The following is a 17,693-nucleotide window of genomic DNA, read 5'->3' on the forward strand; positions in this document are numbered from 1 at the left end:
TTTCTGTTCCATCCTAACAGAAACCCAGAGCGTTTTTAGTTTTTCTTGGAATAGAAACACCATAATATTAATCAAATTAATTAAGCAAAATTTCTTAATCAGTCCCATATAATATGTTCTTACAAAAAAAGGTTTTAAATTCTGAAGTACAGCCACAATTGAAGGCTATTAAATGCTTCTCAAGGATGCCCTCTGGTGGTCAAACTAACAGTAACTAGCTGGTACCAGTGGTTGACGCTTAAATAACGTGCCATAGAATTCTGCGGCACCATGCAAGCTGCGCCGCAGTGCGCTGCAACTTTTAAAGGATGAACCACTGTACACTGAACAAAAATATAAACACAACATGCAGTGTTTGTCCCATGTTTCATGAGCTGAAATAAAAGATCCCAGACATTTTCCATACTCACAAAATGCTTTCTCAAATTTTGTGCAACAAATGTGTTTATATGCCTTTTAGTGAGCATTTCTCCTTTGCCAAGGTAATCCATCCACCTAACAGGCGTGGCATATCAAGAAGCTGATTAAACAGCATTATCACTACATAGGTACACCTTGTGCTGGGAACAAAAGGCCACTCTAAAATGTGCAGATGTATCACACAAACACAATGACACAGATGTCTCAAGTTGAGGGAGCGTGCAATTGGCATGCTGACTGCAAGAATGTCCACCAGAACTGTTGCCAGACAATTTTATGTTAATTTCTCTACCGCTTCAGAGAATATGGCAGAACATCCAACCGGCCTCACAACCGCAGACCACGTGTAACCCACACCAGCCCTGGACCTCCACATCCGGCTTCTTCACCTGCAACCAGCCACCTGGACAGCTGATGAAACTGGGTTTGCAAAACCGAAGAATTTCTGCACAAACTGTCCTCACCAGGTTCTTGACCTGACTGCAGTTTTGCGTCGTAACCAACTTCAGGGGCAAATGCTCACCTTCGATGACCACTGGAAAAGTGTGCTCTTCTCCAGTTTCAACTGTACTGGGCAGATGGCAGACAGCGTGTATGGCGTCGTGTGGGCGAGTGGTTTGCTGATGTCAACGTTGTGAACATAGTGCTCCATGGTGGTACTGGGGCTATGGTATGGGCAGGCATAAACTACAGAAAAAAATTGCATCTTATCGATGGAAATTTGAATGCAGGGACAACGTGACAATATCCTGCGACCCATTGTTGTGTCATTCATCTGCCGCCATCACCTCATATTTCAGCATGTTAATGCACGGCCCCATGTCACAAGGATCTGTACACAATTCCTCGACGCTGAAAATGGCCCTGTTCTTCCATGGCCTGCATACTCAGCAGACATGTCACCCATTAAGCCTGTTTGGGATGCTCTGGATCAACATGTATGACAGTGTGTTCCAGTTCCCGCCAATGTCTAACAACTTTGCACAGCCATTGAAGAGCAGTGGGACAACATTCCACAATTAACATCCTGATCAACTCTATGCAAAGGAGATGTGTCACGCTGCGTGAGGCAAATGGTAGTCACACCAGATACTGACTGGTTTTCTGATCTACGCCCCTACCTTTTTTCCAAGGTATCTGTGACCAACAGATGCATATCTGTATTCCCAGTCATGTGAAATTCATAGATTAGGGTCTAATGAATTTATTTAAATTGACTGGTTTCCTTATATAAACTGTAACTCAATAAAATATTTGAAATTGTTGCATGTTGGATTTATATTTTTGTTCATTGAAGGTTTGAGCATAGCCAGAAGGTAGGGAGGGGCACTTCCCCTTGCTGTTCCGTAGGCAAGCACCATGGTCTTGTAGTGGATGCGAGCTTTGACTGAAAGCCAGTGGAGTGTACGGAGGAACAGGGTGACATGGGAGATCTTGGGAAGGTTAAACACCAAATGGGCTGTGGCGTTCTGGATAAATTACAAGCGGGGAGACCAGCCAACAGAGTTGCTGTAGACCAGACGAGATATGACGAGTTCCTGGATTAGGACCTGCAACGCTTCTTGTGTGAGGAAAAGTCGTACTCTACAGATATTGTTGAGCATGAACCTGCAAGAGCGAGTCACTGCTTTGATGTTTGCAGAGAACAACAGAGTGTTGTTGTCCAGGGTCACACCAAGGTTCTATGCACTCTGGGAGGAGGGCACCATGGAGTTGTCGATCATGATGGAGAGGTCTTGGATAATGGATTTATCTCTGACAAACTGACACAATTTGATTTTGGAGTAAACAATCACTTTAAAAGCCTTTAAGAAAAAGCATACATATACCATTAAAATAGGGGAGTGGATGTATCTATTGATTTTGTGGGATGTTGTCACTGACTCCCTTTAAGTAATGTTCAACTTAGTTGTACAGTAGCTACAGTGCATTCTGAAAGTATTCAGACTCCTTCCCTTTTTCCACATTTTGTTACATTACAGCCTTATTCTAAAATTGATTTAATAATTTATCTATGAGCACAGACAGCTAGCTAAACATGGCGCCCTTGCTGCAACTGGGCAGGAGGCCCGGTGCTCTGACAGCCGGCGAGACGTGTCTATTGGCCTGGCATAACTTCTGTCTGACTGTCATCTCCAATGAAATGTGCTTTTATCACTGCAATCAATGATACTTTTTGCAAATGTATTAAAAAATAAATAAAACAGAAATAGCTTATTCACATAAGTATTCAGACCCTTTGCTATGAGACTCAAAATTGAGCTCAGGTGCATTCTGTTTCCATTGATCATCCTTGAGATGTTTCTACAACATTGAAGGTCCTCAAGAACACAGTGGCCTCCATCATTCTTAAATGGAAGACGTTTGGAACCATCAAGACTCTTCCTATAGCTGGCCGTCCGGCCAAACTGAGCAATCTGGCAAAAGGGCCTTGGTCAGGGAGGTGACCAAGAACCCAGTGGTCACTCTGACAGAGATCCAGAGTTCCTCTGTGGAGATGGGAGAACCTTCCAGAAGGACAACCATCTCTGCAGCACTCAACCCATCAGGCCTTTATGGTAGAGTGGTCAGACGGAAGCCACTCCTCAGTAAAAGGCACATGACAGCGTGCTTGGAGTTTTCCAAAAGGCACCTAAAGGACTCTCAGACCATGAGAAACAAGATTCTCTGGTCTGATGAAACCAAGATTGAACTCTTTGGCCTGAATGCCAAGCGTCACATCTGGAGGAAACCAGGCACCGCACATCACCTGGCCAATACCATCCCTACGGTGAAGCATGGTAGTGGCATGGTAGTGGCAGCATCATGCTGTGGGGATGTATTTCAGCGGTACAGATTGGGAGACTAGTCAGGATCGAGGAAAAGATGAACGGAGCAATGTACAGAGAGATTGTTGATGAAAACCTGTTCCATAGCGCTCAGGACCTCAAACTGGGGGGCGAAGATTCACCTTCCAACAGGACAATGACCCTAAGCACACAGCCAAGACAATGCAGGAGTGGCTTCGGGACAAGTCTCTGAATGTCCTTGAGTGGCCCAGCCATAGCCCGGACTTGAACCCGATCTAACATCTCTGGCGAGACCTGTATATAGTATGTAATCACTGCCAAAGGTGCTTCAACAAAGTACTGATTATAGGGTCTGAATACTTACGTAAATGTGATATTTTTGTTACAATTTCTAAAAACCTGTTTTTGCTTTGTCATTATGGGTGTAGATTGATGAGGGGAAAAAACTATTTAAATAATTTTAGAATAAGGCTGTAACATACCAAATGTGGAAAAAGTCAAGGGGTCTGAATACTTTCCGAATGCACTGTACTGTATATAGTATCAATCTAAAACTAGTGGCACAAGATGTGAATGTGCCATTCAAATCAGCTTCTTTAAAAAGGTTTTTAAAATATTATCTTGCAACTGTGTTGCATAACACCGCCTTTTCCTGGGAATTACTTAATGTTCTATTGGGCAATGGTTTTACAAATATAGGAATTGGTTATTGTTAGCTATATATCAGATGTGTAGCACAAATAATGCTTTTGATTTAATTGAGAAATTGAGAAATATCATAGTTCTCCATTACACATTGAGCATGAAGTTAACGACCTTGTTCTAACACGTGAATGACTGCACTTCTTCTGAATGCTTTGAATGCACTTTTTATTACCCTGCTAGGGTATCAGGGTTGGGGTCAATTCCATTTAAATGTAGTCAATTCAGGAAGTCAACTGTAATCCAATTCTAATTTTCCTTTTCCTTTCATTGCTTTTTAACGAGGAAAAAAATGGAAAATACATTTCAGTTGACTTCCTCAGTTGGCTGAACTGAAATGGAATTGAACCCAAACCTGGTGGCTCTATGGCAGCGTACTCAGAGCTCATAACTAAGTTGTACCATTCTCACCAGTACTGGCTGGTGGCACTTTAAATGGGATAATAAATGGAATGGTATCAAACACATGGTTTGATACCATTCCATTCAACCCATTCCAGCCATTATGCACCGTCCTCCCTTCACTAGCCTCCTGTCATTCTCACCCTCTTCCGTTCTTCGTACCCCTCCTCAGGGCAGTAAACAGCTCCTGGGGAACTACCCGCTCTTCATCACCAACAAGCAGTGGGACGAGGCTGTCAACTCGTCCAAGAAGGACGGCCGGCGGCTGCTGCGCTACCTGATCCGCTTCGTCTTCACCACGGATGAGCTCAAGTACTCGTGCGGCTTGGGCAAAAGGCAGCGGTCGGTTCACTCAGGAGAGCCTGGGCCGGAGAGACAGCCCCTCAACCCCGTCAAAGTCACCTGCCTCAGAGGTACTGGTGTTATTTCTACCGAAGAGATGTGTACTAAAGCAACATGTATCCTACTAAAGAGATGTGTACTAAAGCAACAGGTATGCTACAGATATAAGATCTTAATTTGAGCCAGTTTGCTACAGCAGGAAAATAATCCTGAACCAACAGGAAATGTGAATTATAATTACCATAATTTCCGGACTATTAAGCCACACCCACTGAATTAATTTATTTATTTATTTTTTGAACATAAATAAGCCGCACATGTCTATAAGCCGCAGGTGCCTACAGGTACATTGAAACAAATGAAGTTTACACAGGCTGTCACGTCCTGACCAGTAATAGGGGTTATTTGTTATTGTAGTTTGGTCAGGACGTGGCAGAGGGTATTTGTTTTATGTGGTTCGGGGTGGTTGTGTGTTTAGTAGGGTGTTTGATTTATTATTCCGGGTTTTGGGCAATGTTCTATGTTTATGTATTTCTATGTTTAGGTAATTGGGGGTTGGACTCTCAATTGGAGGAAGGTGTTTTCTAGTTGCCTCTGATTGAGGGTCCAATAAATAGGTATCTGTTTGTTTTAGTATTTGTGGGAGATTGTGCTGGGTATAGTTTTTTTGCCTTACCGGCCTGTTATTAGTCGTTGTGTTTTTTTTTGTGTACGTGTTGTTTTGGTTCACCTTCTTGTCCATTTAATAAAGAAGATGAGTGCACATTTCCCCGCTGCGTCTTGGTCCGCTTTAACCTACGACAACCGTGACACAGGCTTTAACGAAACACGGCTTGTAACAAAAATCAATAGGCTTTAACGAAACACGGCTTGTAACAAAAAAATCAAAAAATAGCAGTAAGCTTTAGTTGTCTTTTTGCACTGAGTCAATTCCTCATGCTGCTGTTTCCAACGTCTTATCATCGACTCATTAAGACCAAGCTCCCGTGCAGCAGCTCTATTTCCTTTTCCAACAGCCAGATCAATCGCCTTCAACTTGAAAGCTGCATCATATGCATTTCTCCGTCTCTTTGCCATGATGAGGGTGACAAAATGACTACCGTAATCAAAATGATTGGAAGTTTGAGAGCACTCGATTTAATCTAAACAGTAAACAAAAAAGTAGTTTGACCTTAACCCATTCGGCAATTTCATTGGTCTAATGAAAGCTTCATGCCACCAAAAAACTGAGCACGTCACAGAATGTGTTTTTTTGGATATTTTTTTTTTGAAAGCGGGTAAAATCCATATATTAGCCGCGTCATCGTTTAAGCCGCGAGGTTCAAAGCCTGGGAAAAAAGTTGCGGCTTATAGTCCAGAATTTACGGTAATGGACATTTTTGTAGGGGTTCATACAATTTTTATAAGGGAAAATCAAATCAGTAATTTCCACTTTGAAATTTCTAACTTCAAAAGCCTTTTTAAACCTCAAATACAGTACAAGTTTAACATGTCATGCATTGCAGGAAAGTTCTACTGCAACAGGTGATCAGATTAAGGTCCTACATCTGTATTAACCCTAAAAGCGCCAACAGGGTTTTTTTTTTTACCCCAAATTAGTAATAATTGCAGAGACAATGTCTGTTAAGCAGTGACACTTTTTATTTTATCAACCTTTTGTTACACAATTAAATGGTTTAAATTCGCCAAAATAAGCATATATATATATATATATATATATATATTGAACAGATTTTTTGATCAATTTCATCCATAGCCACTTGTTATGAACATTTGTCTGTTATTCATAAAATAATGGTGTTACTGTGATACTCAGAGGCGGAGAAACTGGCGATTGAGCTAATCTGACATACCGGTACGACCTAAGAAGGCCACCAATATGGGCGATATAGGCAGAGATTTGTGGATATAATGACGAAATGCTCATGTCTCCGCCCTAACAATGGCAGTCGTTGTCTACAACGCCGGAAGGCAGGCAGGAGGAGGCAAGATCACGTGGGAACATTCTAGCCAATGAGAGGACAAATATAGTCGGAAGTTTAAATACACTTAGGTTGGAGTCATTAAAACTCATTTTTCAACAATAGTTTTGGCAAGTCGGTTAGGACATCTACTTTGTACATGACACAAGTCATTTTTCCAACAATTGTTTACATATTGTTTACATTATTTCACTTATCTGTATCACTGTATCACTGTATCACAATTCCAGTAGGTCAGAAGTTTACATACACTAAATTGACTGTGCCTTTAAACAGCTTGGAAAATTCCAGAAAATGATGTGATGGCTTTAGAAGCTTCTGATAGGCTAATTGACATCATTTGAGTCAATTGGAGGTGTACCTGTGGATGTATTTCAAGGCCTACCTTCAAACTCAGTACCTCTTTGCTTGACATCATGGGAAAATCAAAAGAAATCAGCCAAGACCTCAGGAAAAAATTGTAGACCTCAACAAGTCTGGCTCATCCTTGGGAGCAATTTCCAAATGCCTGAAGGTACCATGTTCATCTGTACAAACAATAGTACGCTAGTATAAACACCATGGGACCACACAGCCGTCATACCGCTTAGGAAGGAGACGGAGACGTCTCCTAGAGATGAACGTACTTTGGTGCAAAAAGTGCAAATCAATCCCAGAACAAAAGCAAAGGACCTTGTGAAGATGCTGGAGGAAACCGGTACAAAAGTATCTATATCCACAGTAAAATGAGTCCTATATCGACATAACCTGAAAGGCCGCTCAGCAAGGAAGAAGCCACTGCTCCAAAACCGCCATAAAAAAGCCAGACTACGGTTTGCAACTGCACATGGGGAACAAAGATCGTACATTTTGGAGAAATGTCCTCTGGTCTGATGAAACAAAAATAGAACTGTTTGGCCATAATGACCATCTTTATGTTTGAAGGAAAAAGGGGGAGGCTTGCAAGCCGAAGAACACCATCCCGACCGTGAAGCACGGGGGTGGCAACATCATGTTGTGGGGGTGCTTTGCTGCAGAAGAGACTGGTGCACTTCACAAAATAGATGGCATCATGAGGCTGGAAAATTAAGTGGATATATTGAAGCATCATCTCAAGACATCAGTCAGGAAGTTAAAGCTTGGTCACAAATGGGTCTTCCAAATGGACAATGACCGCAAGCATACTTCCAAAGTTGTGGCAAAATGGCTTAAGGACAACAAAGTCACGGTATTGGAGTGGCCGTCACAAAGCCCTGACCTCAATCCTATAGAAAATTTGTGGGCAAAACTGTAAAAGCGTGTGCGAGCAAGGAGGCCTACACACCTGACTCAGTTACACCAGCTCTGTCAGGAGGAATGGGCCAAAATTCACCCAACTTATTGTGGGAAGCTTGTGGAAGGCTACCCAAATTGTTTGACCCAAGTTAAACAATTTAAAGGCAATGCTACCAAATACTAATTGAGTGTATGTAAACTTCTGACCCACTGGGAATGTGATGAAAGAAATGAAAGCTGAAATAAATCATTCTTTCTACTATTATTCTGACATTTCACATTCTTAAAATAAAGTGGTGATCCTAACTGACTTAACCTCTATGGGCTAGGTGGGACGCTTGCGTCCCACCTACTCAACAGCCAGTGGAATCCCGTGGCGCTATATTCAAATACCTTAGAAATGCTATTACTTCAATTTCTAAAACTTATGACTATTTTACACCATTTTAAAGACAAGACTCTCGTTAATCTAACCACACTGTCCGATTTCAAAAAGGCTTTACAGCGAAAGCAAAACATTAGATTATGTCAGCAGAGTACCCAGCCAGAAATAATCAGACACCCATTTTTCAAGCTAGCATATAATGTCACAAAAACCAAAACCACAGCTAAATGCAGCACTAACCTTTGATGATCTTCATCAGATGACACTCCTAGGACATTATGTTATACAATACATGCATGTTTTGTTCAATCAAGTTCATATTTATATCAAAAACCAGCTTTTTACATTAGCATGTGACTAGCATGTGACTAGCATTCCCACCGAACACTTCCGGTGAATTTACTAAATTACTCACGATAAACGTTCACAAAAAACATAACAATTATTTTAAGAATTATAGATACAGAACTCCTTTATGCAATCGCGGTGTCCGATTTTAAAATAGCTTTTCGGTGAAAGCACATTTTGCAATATTCTGAGTAGATAGCCCGGCCATCACAGGCTAGCTATTTTGACACCCACCAAGTTTGGTACTCACCAAACTCAGATTTACTATAAGAAAAATTGGATTACCTTTGCTGTTCTACGTCAGAATGCACTCCCAGGACTTCTACTTCAATAACAAATGTTGGTTTGGTTCCAAATAATCCATAGTTATATCCAAATAGCGGCGTTTTGTTAGTGTGTTCAAGACACTATCCGAAGGGTAAAGAAGGGTGACGCGCCCGGCGCGTTTCGTGACAAAACATTTCAAAATATTCCATTACCGTACTTCGAAGCATGTCAAACGCTGTTTAAAATCAATTTTTATGCGATTTTTCTCGTAAAAAAGCGTTCATATTCCGACCGGGAAACCCTGTTTTCGTTCAAAGACTGAAAATGTTAACATGGTGGAGTCTCGTGCATGCGCGCCCCAGTCTCATTGTTCTCAGATCGACTACTTACCAAATGCGCTACTGTTTTTCAGCCATGGCCTGCAAAGTCATCATTCAACATTCTGGCGCCTTTTGAGAGCCTATGGGAGCGTTAGAAAATGTCACGTTATGCCAGAGATCCCCTGTTTTTGATAGAGATGATCAAGAAGGCCAAGAAATGGTCAGAGAGGGCGCTTCCTGTTTGGAATCTTCTCAGGTTTTGGCCTGCCAAATGAGTTCTGTTATACTCACAGACACCATTCAAACAGTTTCAGAAACATTAGGGTGTTTTCTATCCAAATCAAACAATTATATGCATATTCTAGTTACTGGGCAGGAGTAGTAACCAGATTAAATCGGGTACGTTTTTTTATTCGGCCGTGCAAATACTGCCCCCTATCCCCAACAGGTTTTAAGACAGGGAATTTTTACTAGGATTAAATGTCAGGAATTGTGAAAAACTGAGTTTAAATGTAGTTGGCTAAGGTGTATGTAAACTTCCAACCTCAACTGTACGTGTGTGAACAGCAGACACAACTCTAATATAAAATATATAATTTTGAGTTACAAGCTTAGTATACACCACTAGTATTCAAAAGATGCATTCCTCCATATTAAAACAGAAATTATGGTAAATGTTTTTATTTTGTTGGCAACAAGTTTATTGACAAAGTCCTAACATTTCAAAATGATAAAAAAGGGTTTAAAAATTATGACATTTTTGACCCCTTGGGACACTTTTAGGGTTAAAGGACAACTGGTATGCTACTAAAGGTACATTATGTGTACTACTGCAACATGTACACTCCCAAAGAGATGTGTGAACAGATGTTTGCAAAATCTAATTGTTTTCAGTGATCATTATTCATAAAACAAAAAACCCTAATCTTAACAAATATTTACTTGTCTCTGTTTTACTCCTCAGAGTTTATCCGATTGCACTGTGCCTCCAACCCTGACTGGTGGTTGCCTTCCGAGGAGCAGATCAACAAAGTGTTCAGTGACGCGGTGGGCCATGTGCGCCAGGGTCGGTCCGTGGGAGAATGTGAGAGAAATTACAAGATTATGTTATAATACTTTTATTGCATCAAATGGTTGTTTTAAGCAACAGAATAGAGGGTTCTTATAACTCTATTGTGTCTGTGTGAACTGAAAGTGGGCCTCTGGGAGATTTAACACTGACAGGAGATTTACGATGTCTGTTGGGTGATAAAACCTAAAGAGACTGCATTCGATAGCATGTGTTAATGTTTCTGTTCTATAAGGTACCAAGGAGAGATGACTCCAGGGCCAGACCCTGGTCTCTACACAATGAGATTTTTTTTACAGAAGATACTGTCTGCTGTGAATTCTAAGTTTCTTTCATACACATCTTGACCTTGTGACCCATACCATACATCTGTTGTTTGGCATGTAGACTGAAGGGGGTGTATCTTGGCTATAAAATACCTTTGTATCTTTGTCTTGGGGCTCTCAACGTCGGCCAGCCATCATTATCGTAGAGCACTCAATCGATTCACTTTATATGTGTGTGTTGTATTGACCTGCTCCCTTATTAATAAGTGAATAAAGATTTAGTTTAAGTATAACTGACTTGTGTGATAAGTTTGTCTCTCCTCATTTGATAGTAAATAAATTAACCACTACACTGTCTGTGATTTATTTAGATTTCAAGGTACACTTAACCAGCATGGCTACTACAGCATTCTGCATCAATATGCCATCCCATCTGGTTTGCGCTTAGTGGGACTATCATTTGTTTTTCAACAGGCAATGACCCAAAACACCCTTCCAGGCTGTGTAAGGTCTATTTGACCAAGGAGAGTGATGGAGTGCTGCATCAGATGATCTGGCCTCCACAATAGGTTAGGTCACAAATAGAAAGGTTAGTGCGGTTAGTATGACTATTCGGACACCGCTCTAGGGTTACTAGCCACATAAAGCCTACCATTAATTAGACTAGGTCAGCACCTGTCATCACATAATACCATGATTAATATAGGCTAGCCAGGCTATTTGCATCCCCTTCCATTAACACTTACTTAGCATTTTAGTTTTTTCAATTTCAGAGGGATCAGTGCATCTGAAGCCGTTCAACGTGAGAGAGTGGTGGAACAGAGTCGTACAGAGGCCTGTCACACAGGGGGACAGGACCACCCTTCAGAACCAGCAGGCCCTAGTGAAGTGTATCACGCTGCGTTGTACGAAGAACAGCCGTGTGTGTGGGCGACCTCTGGTCTCTCTGCTGGAGAGGAGCGTCAGTATATAAGAGGTGGAGCTGACACAGAAAAGGAGGAATACGAGCTGGCACGCACAGAGGGACACACCACAATCAGAAGGTATGTTGCAGAGGGGACCGTCCTCACGAACTATGTGGATGTTCTAGCTATGCTGGTCAGGCTGAGACAGTTCTGCTGCCACCCTGACCTACTGCAGCTATGTGGGTGTTACATTTATTGAAATTTTTTTAAACCTTCTGGAAACAAAGCTCGTTTTTTAAGATCATGGGATCCATCCAAATCATTTGGGTTCCTGGATCCTTTCACAGCATTATAAGGCTGCGTTGAGACAATTACTTATAAATGACCCAAGCCCAGCTCAGTTACTCCCTACCGTAGTGTCGCTGAGTTGTCATAATGCTTCGGCAAATGTACATTATCCCAGGGGCATTGGAATACATAATGTACAGTAAGTAACATAATGTATGTCCCTCTAACTGCACTGAATGCCTCTGCTGATCCTACAGCTATTGTATGCAGAAATCATGTGCCTATGAACCAGAGTTATACTGTTAGCACTGTGCACCCTAGTAGGAAGTCTACTTTGTGCAGCTCACCCTGCACTAACATAAATAACATGAGCATGTGATAAGCATCTGATAAGCATCCCAGTATGTAAGGAGTGCGTACTGTCGGCAGAGAAGTCAGACGCAGGAGAACAAAAACTGTGTTTCCAAACGGCGCAGTTTAACCTGTTGGGGCTAGGGGGCAGTATTTGCACGGCCGGATAAAAAAACGTACCCGATTTAATCTCGTTACAACTCCTGCCCAGTAACTAGAATATGCATGTAATTAGTAGATTTGGATAGAAAACACTCTAATGTTTCTAAAACTGTTTGAATGGTGTCTGTGAGTATAACAGAACTCATATGGCAGGCCAAAACCTGAGAAGATTCCATGCAGGAAGTGGAAATCTGATTTGTGGAATCACCTTCAACACTTTGCCTATGAAACACACCGTGAGTTAGGATTCATTTAGCTTTAGATGTCAACAGTCTTTACAAAGTAGTTTGAGTCTTCTCCGGTAAAAACTGACCGAACGAGAGGCCTGGAAAGTTGGGCATAGGGGGAGGGCCATTACTACTATGATGCGGGCGCCCATGGGTACCCTTTGATTCCGAAACATTTAGTAAGACAATGCAATTGTCCGCCTTGAATATTATTGAAGCTCTGATTGAAAAAGGCCCTAAAGATTTATGTTATACAACGTTTGACATGTTTGAACGAATGTAAATATATATTTTTTGCACATTCGTGACGACAAGTCCCGCGCGCTTCAGTACATTATGAGTAGCCTTCGGAACGCGCTAACAAGAAGGAGCTATTGGGACATAAATGATTAACTTTTTCGAACAAAACTACATTTGTTGTGGACCTGGGATTCCTGGAAGTGCCTTCTGATGAAGATAATCAAAGGTAAGGGAATATTTACAATAGTATATTTGATTTTAGATGGTTCCAAGATGGCGCTAACCTGTATCGCCTAGCCTATTTTTCTGAGCATAGCACCTCGTTTATTGCAAAGTGTGATTTCCCAGTTAAGTTATTTTTAAATCTGGCAATGCGGTTGCATTCACGAGTTCTTAATCTATAATTCTTTGAATGACAATATTACATTTTAACAATGTTTTCAAATAGTAATTTTGTAAATTGTAGCGCTGTTTCACCGGAAGCATTTGAGGGAAAATATTTTCTGAACGTCACGCGCCGATGTAAAATGCTGTTTTTATATATAAATATGAACTTTATCGAACAAAACATGCATGTATTGTGTAACATGATGTCCTAGGAGTGTCATCTGATGAAGATTGTCAAAGGTTAGTGCTGCATTTAGCTGTGTTTTGGGTATTTGTAATGCATGCTAGTTGCTTTGAAAATGGCAGTGTGATTATTTTTGGCTGGGTACTCTCCTAACATAATCTAATGTTTTGCTTTTGCTGTAAAGCCTTTTTGAAATCGGACAATGTGGTTCGATTCAGGAGAGGTGTATCTATAAAATGGTGTAAAATAGTCACATGTTTGAGAAATTTAAGTTATAGCATTTATGAGGTATTTGTATTTCGCGCGACGCGATTCCACTGGCTGTTGACTAGGGTTCCCAGACAGGTTAAATAACAAAAAAAAAACACTGGAAAACAGAACAATTAAATAATGGGTACATAACCCGACACACACCAGGACAGACGTGCACAAGCACCGACAAGGACATGAGGGGGAACAGAGGGTTAAATACACAACATGTAATTGATGGGATGGGAACCAGGTGTGATGGAAGACAAGACAAAACCAAAGGAAAATGAAAGGAGGATCAGCGATGGCTAGAAGGTCGGTGACTTCGACCGCAGAACGCCACCCGAACAAGGTGAGGGACCAACTTCGGCGGAAGTCGTGACACAGTAAAACAATGAAAACAATCAAGCATCCCAGAAAAGTGATAAAAATAGCCCACATTTACATATGTAGCTTAAGAAATATAAGTTCCTGAAATCAATAATTTGCTAGTAAACAGATGACATTCATATTCTGACAATCACTGATACTTACTTAGATAATACCTTTGATGATATAGTGGTAGCAATACATGGTTATGAGATATACAGAAAATACAGAATTGCCAATGGTGGAGGTGTTGACATTTATATTCAGAACCACATTCCTGTAAAGCTTAGAGACGATCTTATGTTGAATACTGTTGAAGTAATATGGCTACAGGTTCATCTGCCTCACCTAAAGCCCATTCTTGTGGGAAGCTGCTATAGACCACCAAGTGCTAACAGTCAGTATCTGAATATCATGTGTAAAATGCTTGATATTTTATGTGATATCAACAGAGAGCTATATTATCTGGGGGATTTAAATTGACTGGCTTTCATCAAGCTGCCGACCCAAGAAAAAGCTTCAAACTGTAACTAGTGCCTGCAACCTGGCTCAGGTTATCAGTCAACCTACCAGGGTAGTTACAAACAGCACAGGAATGAAATCATCAACATGTATTGATCACATCTTTACTAAGGCTGCTAAAATTTGCTTTAAAGCAGTATGCAAATCCATCAGATGTAGTGATCACAATTTTTTCATTGGCAAGATTAGCAAACCTTGGCATGAGATGCCAGCAACAAACTCTGACACTACACAAGTATAACGTATTAAATTATGAAAGACAAGCATTGTAATTTTGAATTACATAAAGTGAGTGTGGAAGCGATGAAAAAAATGACTGTTGTCTATCAACAATGACAAGCCACCAGGGTCTGACAACTTGGATGGACATTTTCGGAGGTCAATAGCGGACGATAATTCCACTCATATTTGCCATGTCTTCAATCAAAGCCTCATAGAAAGTGTGCACCATCAGGCCTGGAGGGAAGCAAAAGTAATTCCGCTACCCAAGAATAGTAAAGCCCCCTTTACTGGCTCAAATAGCTGACCAATCAGCGTGTTACCAACCAACTTTTGGAAAAAAATGTGTTTGACCAGATACGATGCAATTTTACTGTAAACGAATTGACAACAATCTTTCAGCACACTTATAGGGAAGGACATTCAACAAGCACAGCACTTACACAAATGACTGATGCTTGTCTGAGAGAAATTGATGATAAAACGAGAGCTGTTTTGTTTGACTTACGTGTGGTTTTTGACATTATCATATTATGGCTTTACACCACCTGCTTTGATAATGGCGCCGGAGGAGATGGCTGCTGTTTTACGGTCCCCTAACCAATTGTGTTATTCTGTGTGTTTTTTCACGTTATTGTAACTTATTTTGTACATACTGTTTCAGCCACAAGTCTCTTATGACCGAAAAGAGCTTCTAGATATCAGGACAGCGATTACTCACCCCGTACTGAAAGAAGATTTTTTTCTATAACGAGAAGAACGCAAAGGATTTCCTCCAGACACCCGACAAGGCCCTCATCCCTGTCATTCGCAGGAGAAAGAGACAAAGATATCGGGGACGTAGGTCTGGTGCCTTGTAAGGATCTGACTGCGAGTGGGTAATCTTACCATCGGTCTTATTAGCCAACATACAATCATTGGATAATAAAATAGATACGCGTGCACGTATATCCTACCAACGGGACATTAACCTGTTATGGCTAGGTGGCAGTATTTTCACGGCTGGATAAAAAACGTACCCGATTTAATCTGGTTACCACTCCTACCCAGTAACTAGAATATGCATATACTTATTACATATGGATAGAAAACATCCTAAAGTTTCTAAAACTGTTTGAATGGTGTCTGTGAGTATAACAGAAGTCATTTGGCAGGCAAAAACCTGACAAGGTTTCAGGCAGGAAGTGGCCTGTCTGACAAGGTGTCGTTCTTCTTGTCTCTGTTTATTGAAGAGTGAGGATCTTAGCTGTCCCGTGACACTTCCTACGGCTGCCATAGGGTCTCAGAAGGCGGTAAAAAGCTGAATCGTGGCTTTGCAGGCTCTGGCTGAAAAAAAGTAGTGCGTTTGGGTAGTGGCTGGTTACAGTACTGTGAGACTCAGGCTCGTGCCCGCGTCGACCGAAAGCTTTGTTTACTTTCCTCTGTTTAGCTAAAAGGAGATTCCCGGTCGGAATATTATCGCTTTTTTACGAGAAAAATGGCATAAAAATGGATTTTAAACAGCGGTTGACATGCTTCGAAGTACGGTAATGGAATATTTAGATTTTTTTTGTCACGAATTGCGCCATGCGCGCGACCCTGATTTACCATTTCAGATAGTGTCTGGGACGCACAAACAAAACGCCGCTATTCGGATATAACGATGGATTATTTTGGACCAAACCAACATTTGTTATTGAAGTAGCAGTCCTGGGAGTGCATTCTGACGAAGACAACAAAAGGTAATCAAACTTTTATAATAGTAAACCTGATATTGGTGAGTGCTAAACTTGCCGGGTGTCTAAATAGCTAGCCCGTGATGCCTGGGCTATGTACTTAGAATATTGCAAAATGTGCTTTCACCAAAAAGCTATTTTAAAATCGGACATATCGAGTGCATGGAGGAGTTCTGTATCTATAATTCTTAAAATAATTGTTATGCTTTTTGTGAACGTTTATCGTGAGTAATTTAGTAAATTCTTAGTGAATTCGCCGGAAGTTTGCGGGGGGTATGCTAGTTCTGAACGTCACATGCTAATGTAAAAAGCTGTTTTTTGATATAAATATGAACTTGATTGAACAAAACATGCATGTATTGTATAACATAATGTCCTAGGGTTGTCATCTGATGAAGATCATCAAAGGTTAGTGCTGCATTTAGCTGTCTTCTGGGTTTTTGTGACATTATATGCTAGCTTGAAAAACGGGTGTCTGATTATTTCTGGCTTGGTACTCTGCTGACATAATCTAATGTTTTGCTTTCGTTGTAAAGCCTTTTTGAAATCGGACAGTGTGGTTAGATAAAGGAGAGTCTTATCTTTAAAATGCTGTGAAATAGTCATATGTTTGAAAAATTGAAGTTTTTGTATTTTTGAGGAATTTGTAATTCGCGCCACGCCTATCATTGGATATTGGAGCAGGTGTTCCGCTAGCGGAACGTCTAGATGTAAGAGGTTAAAAACTGTATGTTTCACCGAGTCGTGGCTGAACATCGACATGAATAACATACAGCTGGCGGGATTTACGCTTTTTCGGCAGGATAGAACAGTAGCTTCTGCTAAGACAAGGGGTGGCGGTCTATGTATATTTGTAAACAACAGCTGGTGCACGAAATCTAAGGAAGTCTCAAGGTTTTGCTCGCCTGAGGTAGAGTATCTCTTGACACTATTTACCAAGAGAGTTTTCATCTATATTCTCGTAGCTGTCTATTTACCACCACAAACCAATGCTGGCATAAGACTGCACTCAATGAGCTGTATACGGGCATAAGCAAACAGGAAAACGCTCATCCAAAGGCGGAGCTCCTAGTGGCGGTGGACTTTAATGCAGGGAAACTTAAATCCATTTTACCTAATTTCTACCAGCATGTTAAATGTGCAACCAGAGGGAAAAAAACTCTAGACCACCTTTACTCCACACACAGAGACACGTACAAAGCTCTCGCTCGCCCTCCATTTGGTAAATCTGACCATAATTCTATTCTCCTGATTCCTGCTTACAAGCAAAAACTAAAGCAGGAAGCACCAGTGACTCGGTCAATAAAAAAGTGGTCAGATGAAGCAGAT

The 17,693-nt window shown here is 41.1% G+C and overlaps 1 protein-coding gene across 1 annotated transcript in view; it reads left to right on the top strand.

The window, feature by feature from the left end:
- Positions 1-10,532, top strand: part of LOC106600618 (BEN domain-containing protein 4-like) — a 34,700-nt gene extending 24,168 nt beyond the window's left edge. Inside the window, exons 7-9 of the mRNA XM_082973103.1 lie at positions 4,486-4,726; positions 10,176-10,295; positions 10,516-10,532. Coding sequence (XP_082829229.1) covers positions 4,486-4,726; positions 10,176-10,295; positions 10,516-10,532 — 378 coding nt within the window. The remainder of the gene's footprint in view (positions 1-4,485; positions 4,727-10,175; positions 10,296-10,515) is intronic.
- Positions 10,533-17,693: the final 7,161 nt, after the last annotated feature.

This window comes from Salmo salar, chromosome 03 (genome assembly GCF_965601325.2).
Source record: "Salmo salar chromosome 03, fSalSal1, whole genome shotgun sequence".
In the NCBI taxonomy this organism is placed as follows: Eukaryota; Metazoa; Chordata; class Actinopteri; order Salmoniformes; family Salmonidae; genus Salmo; species Salmo salar.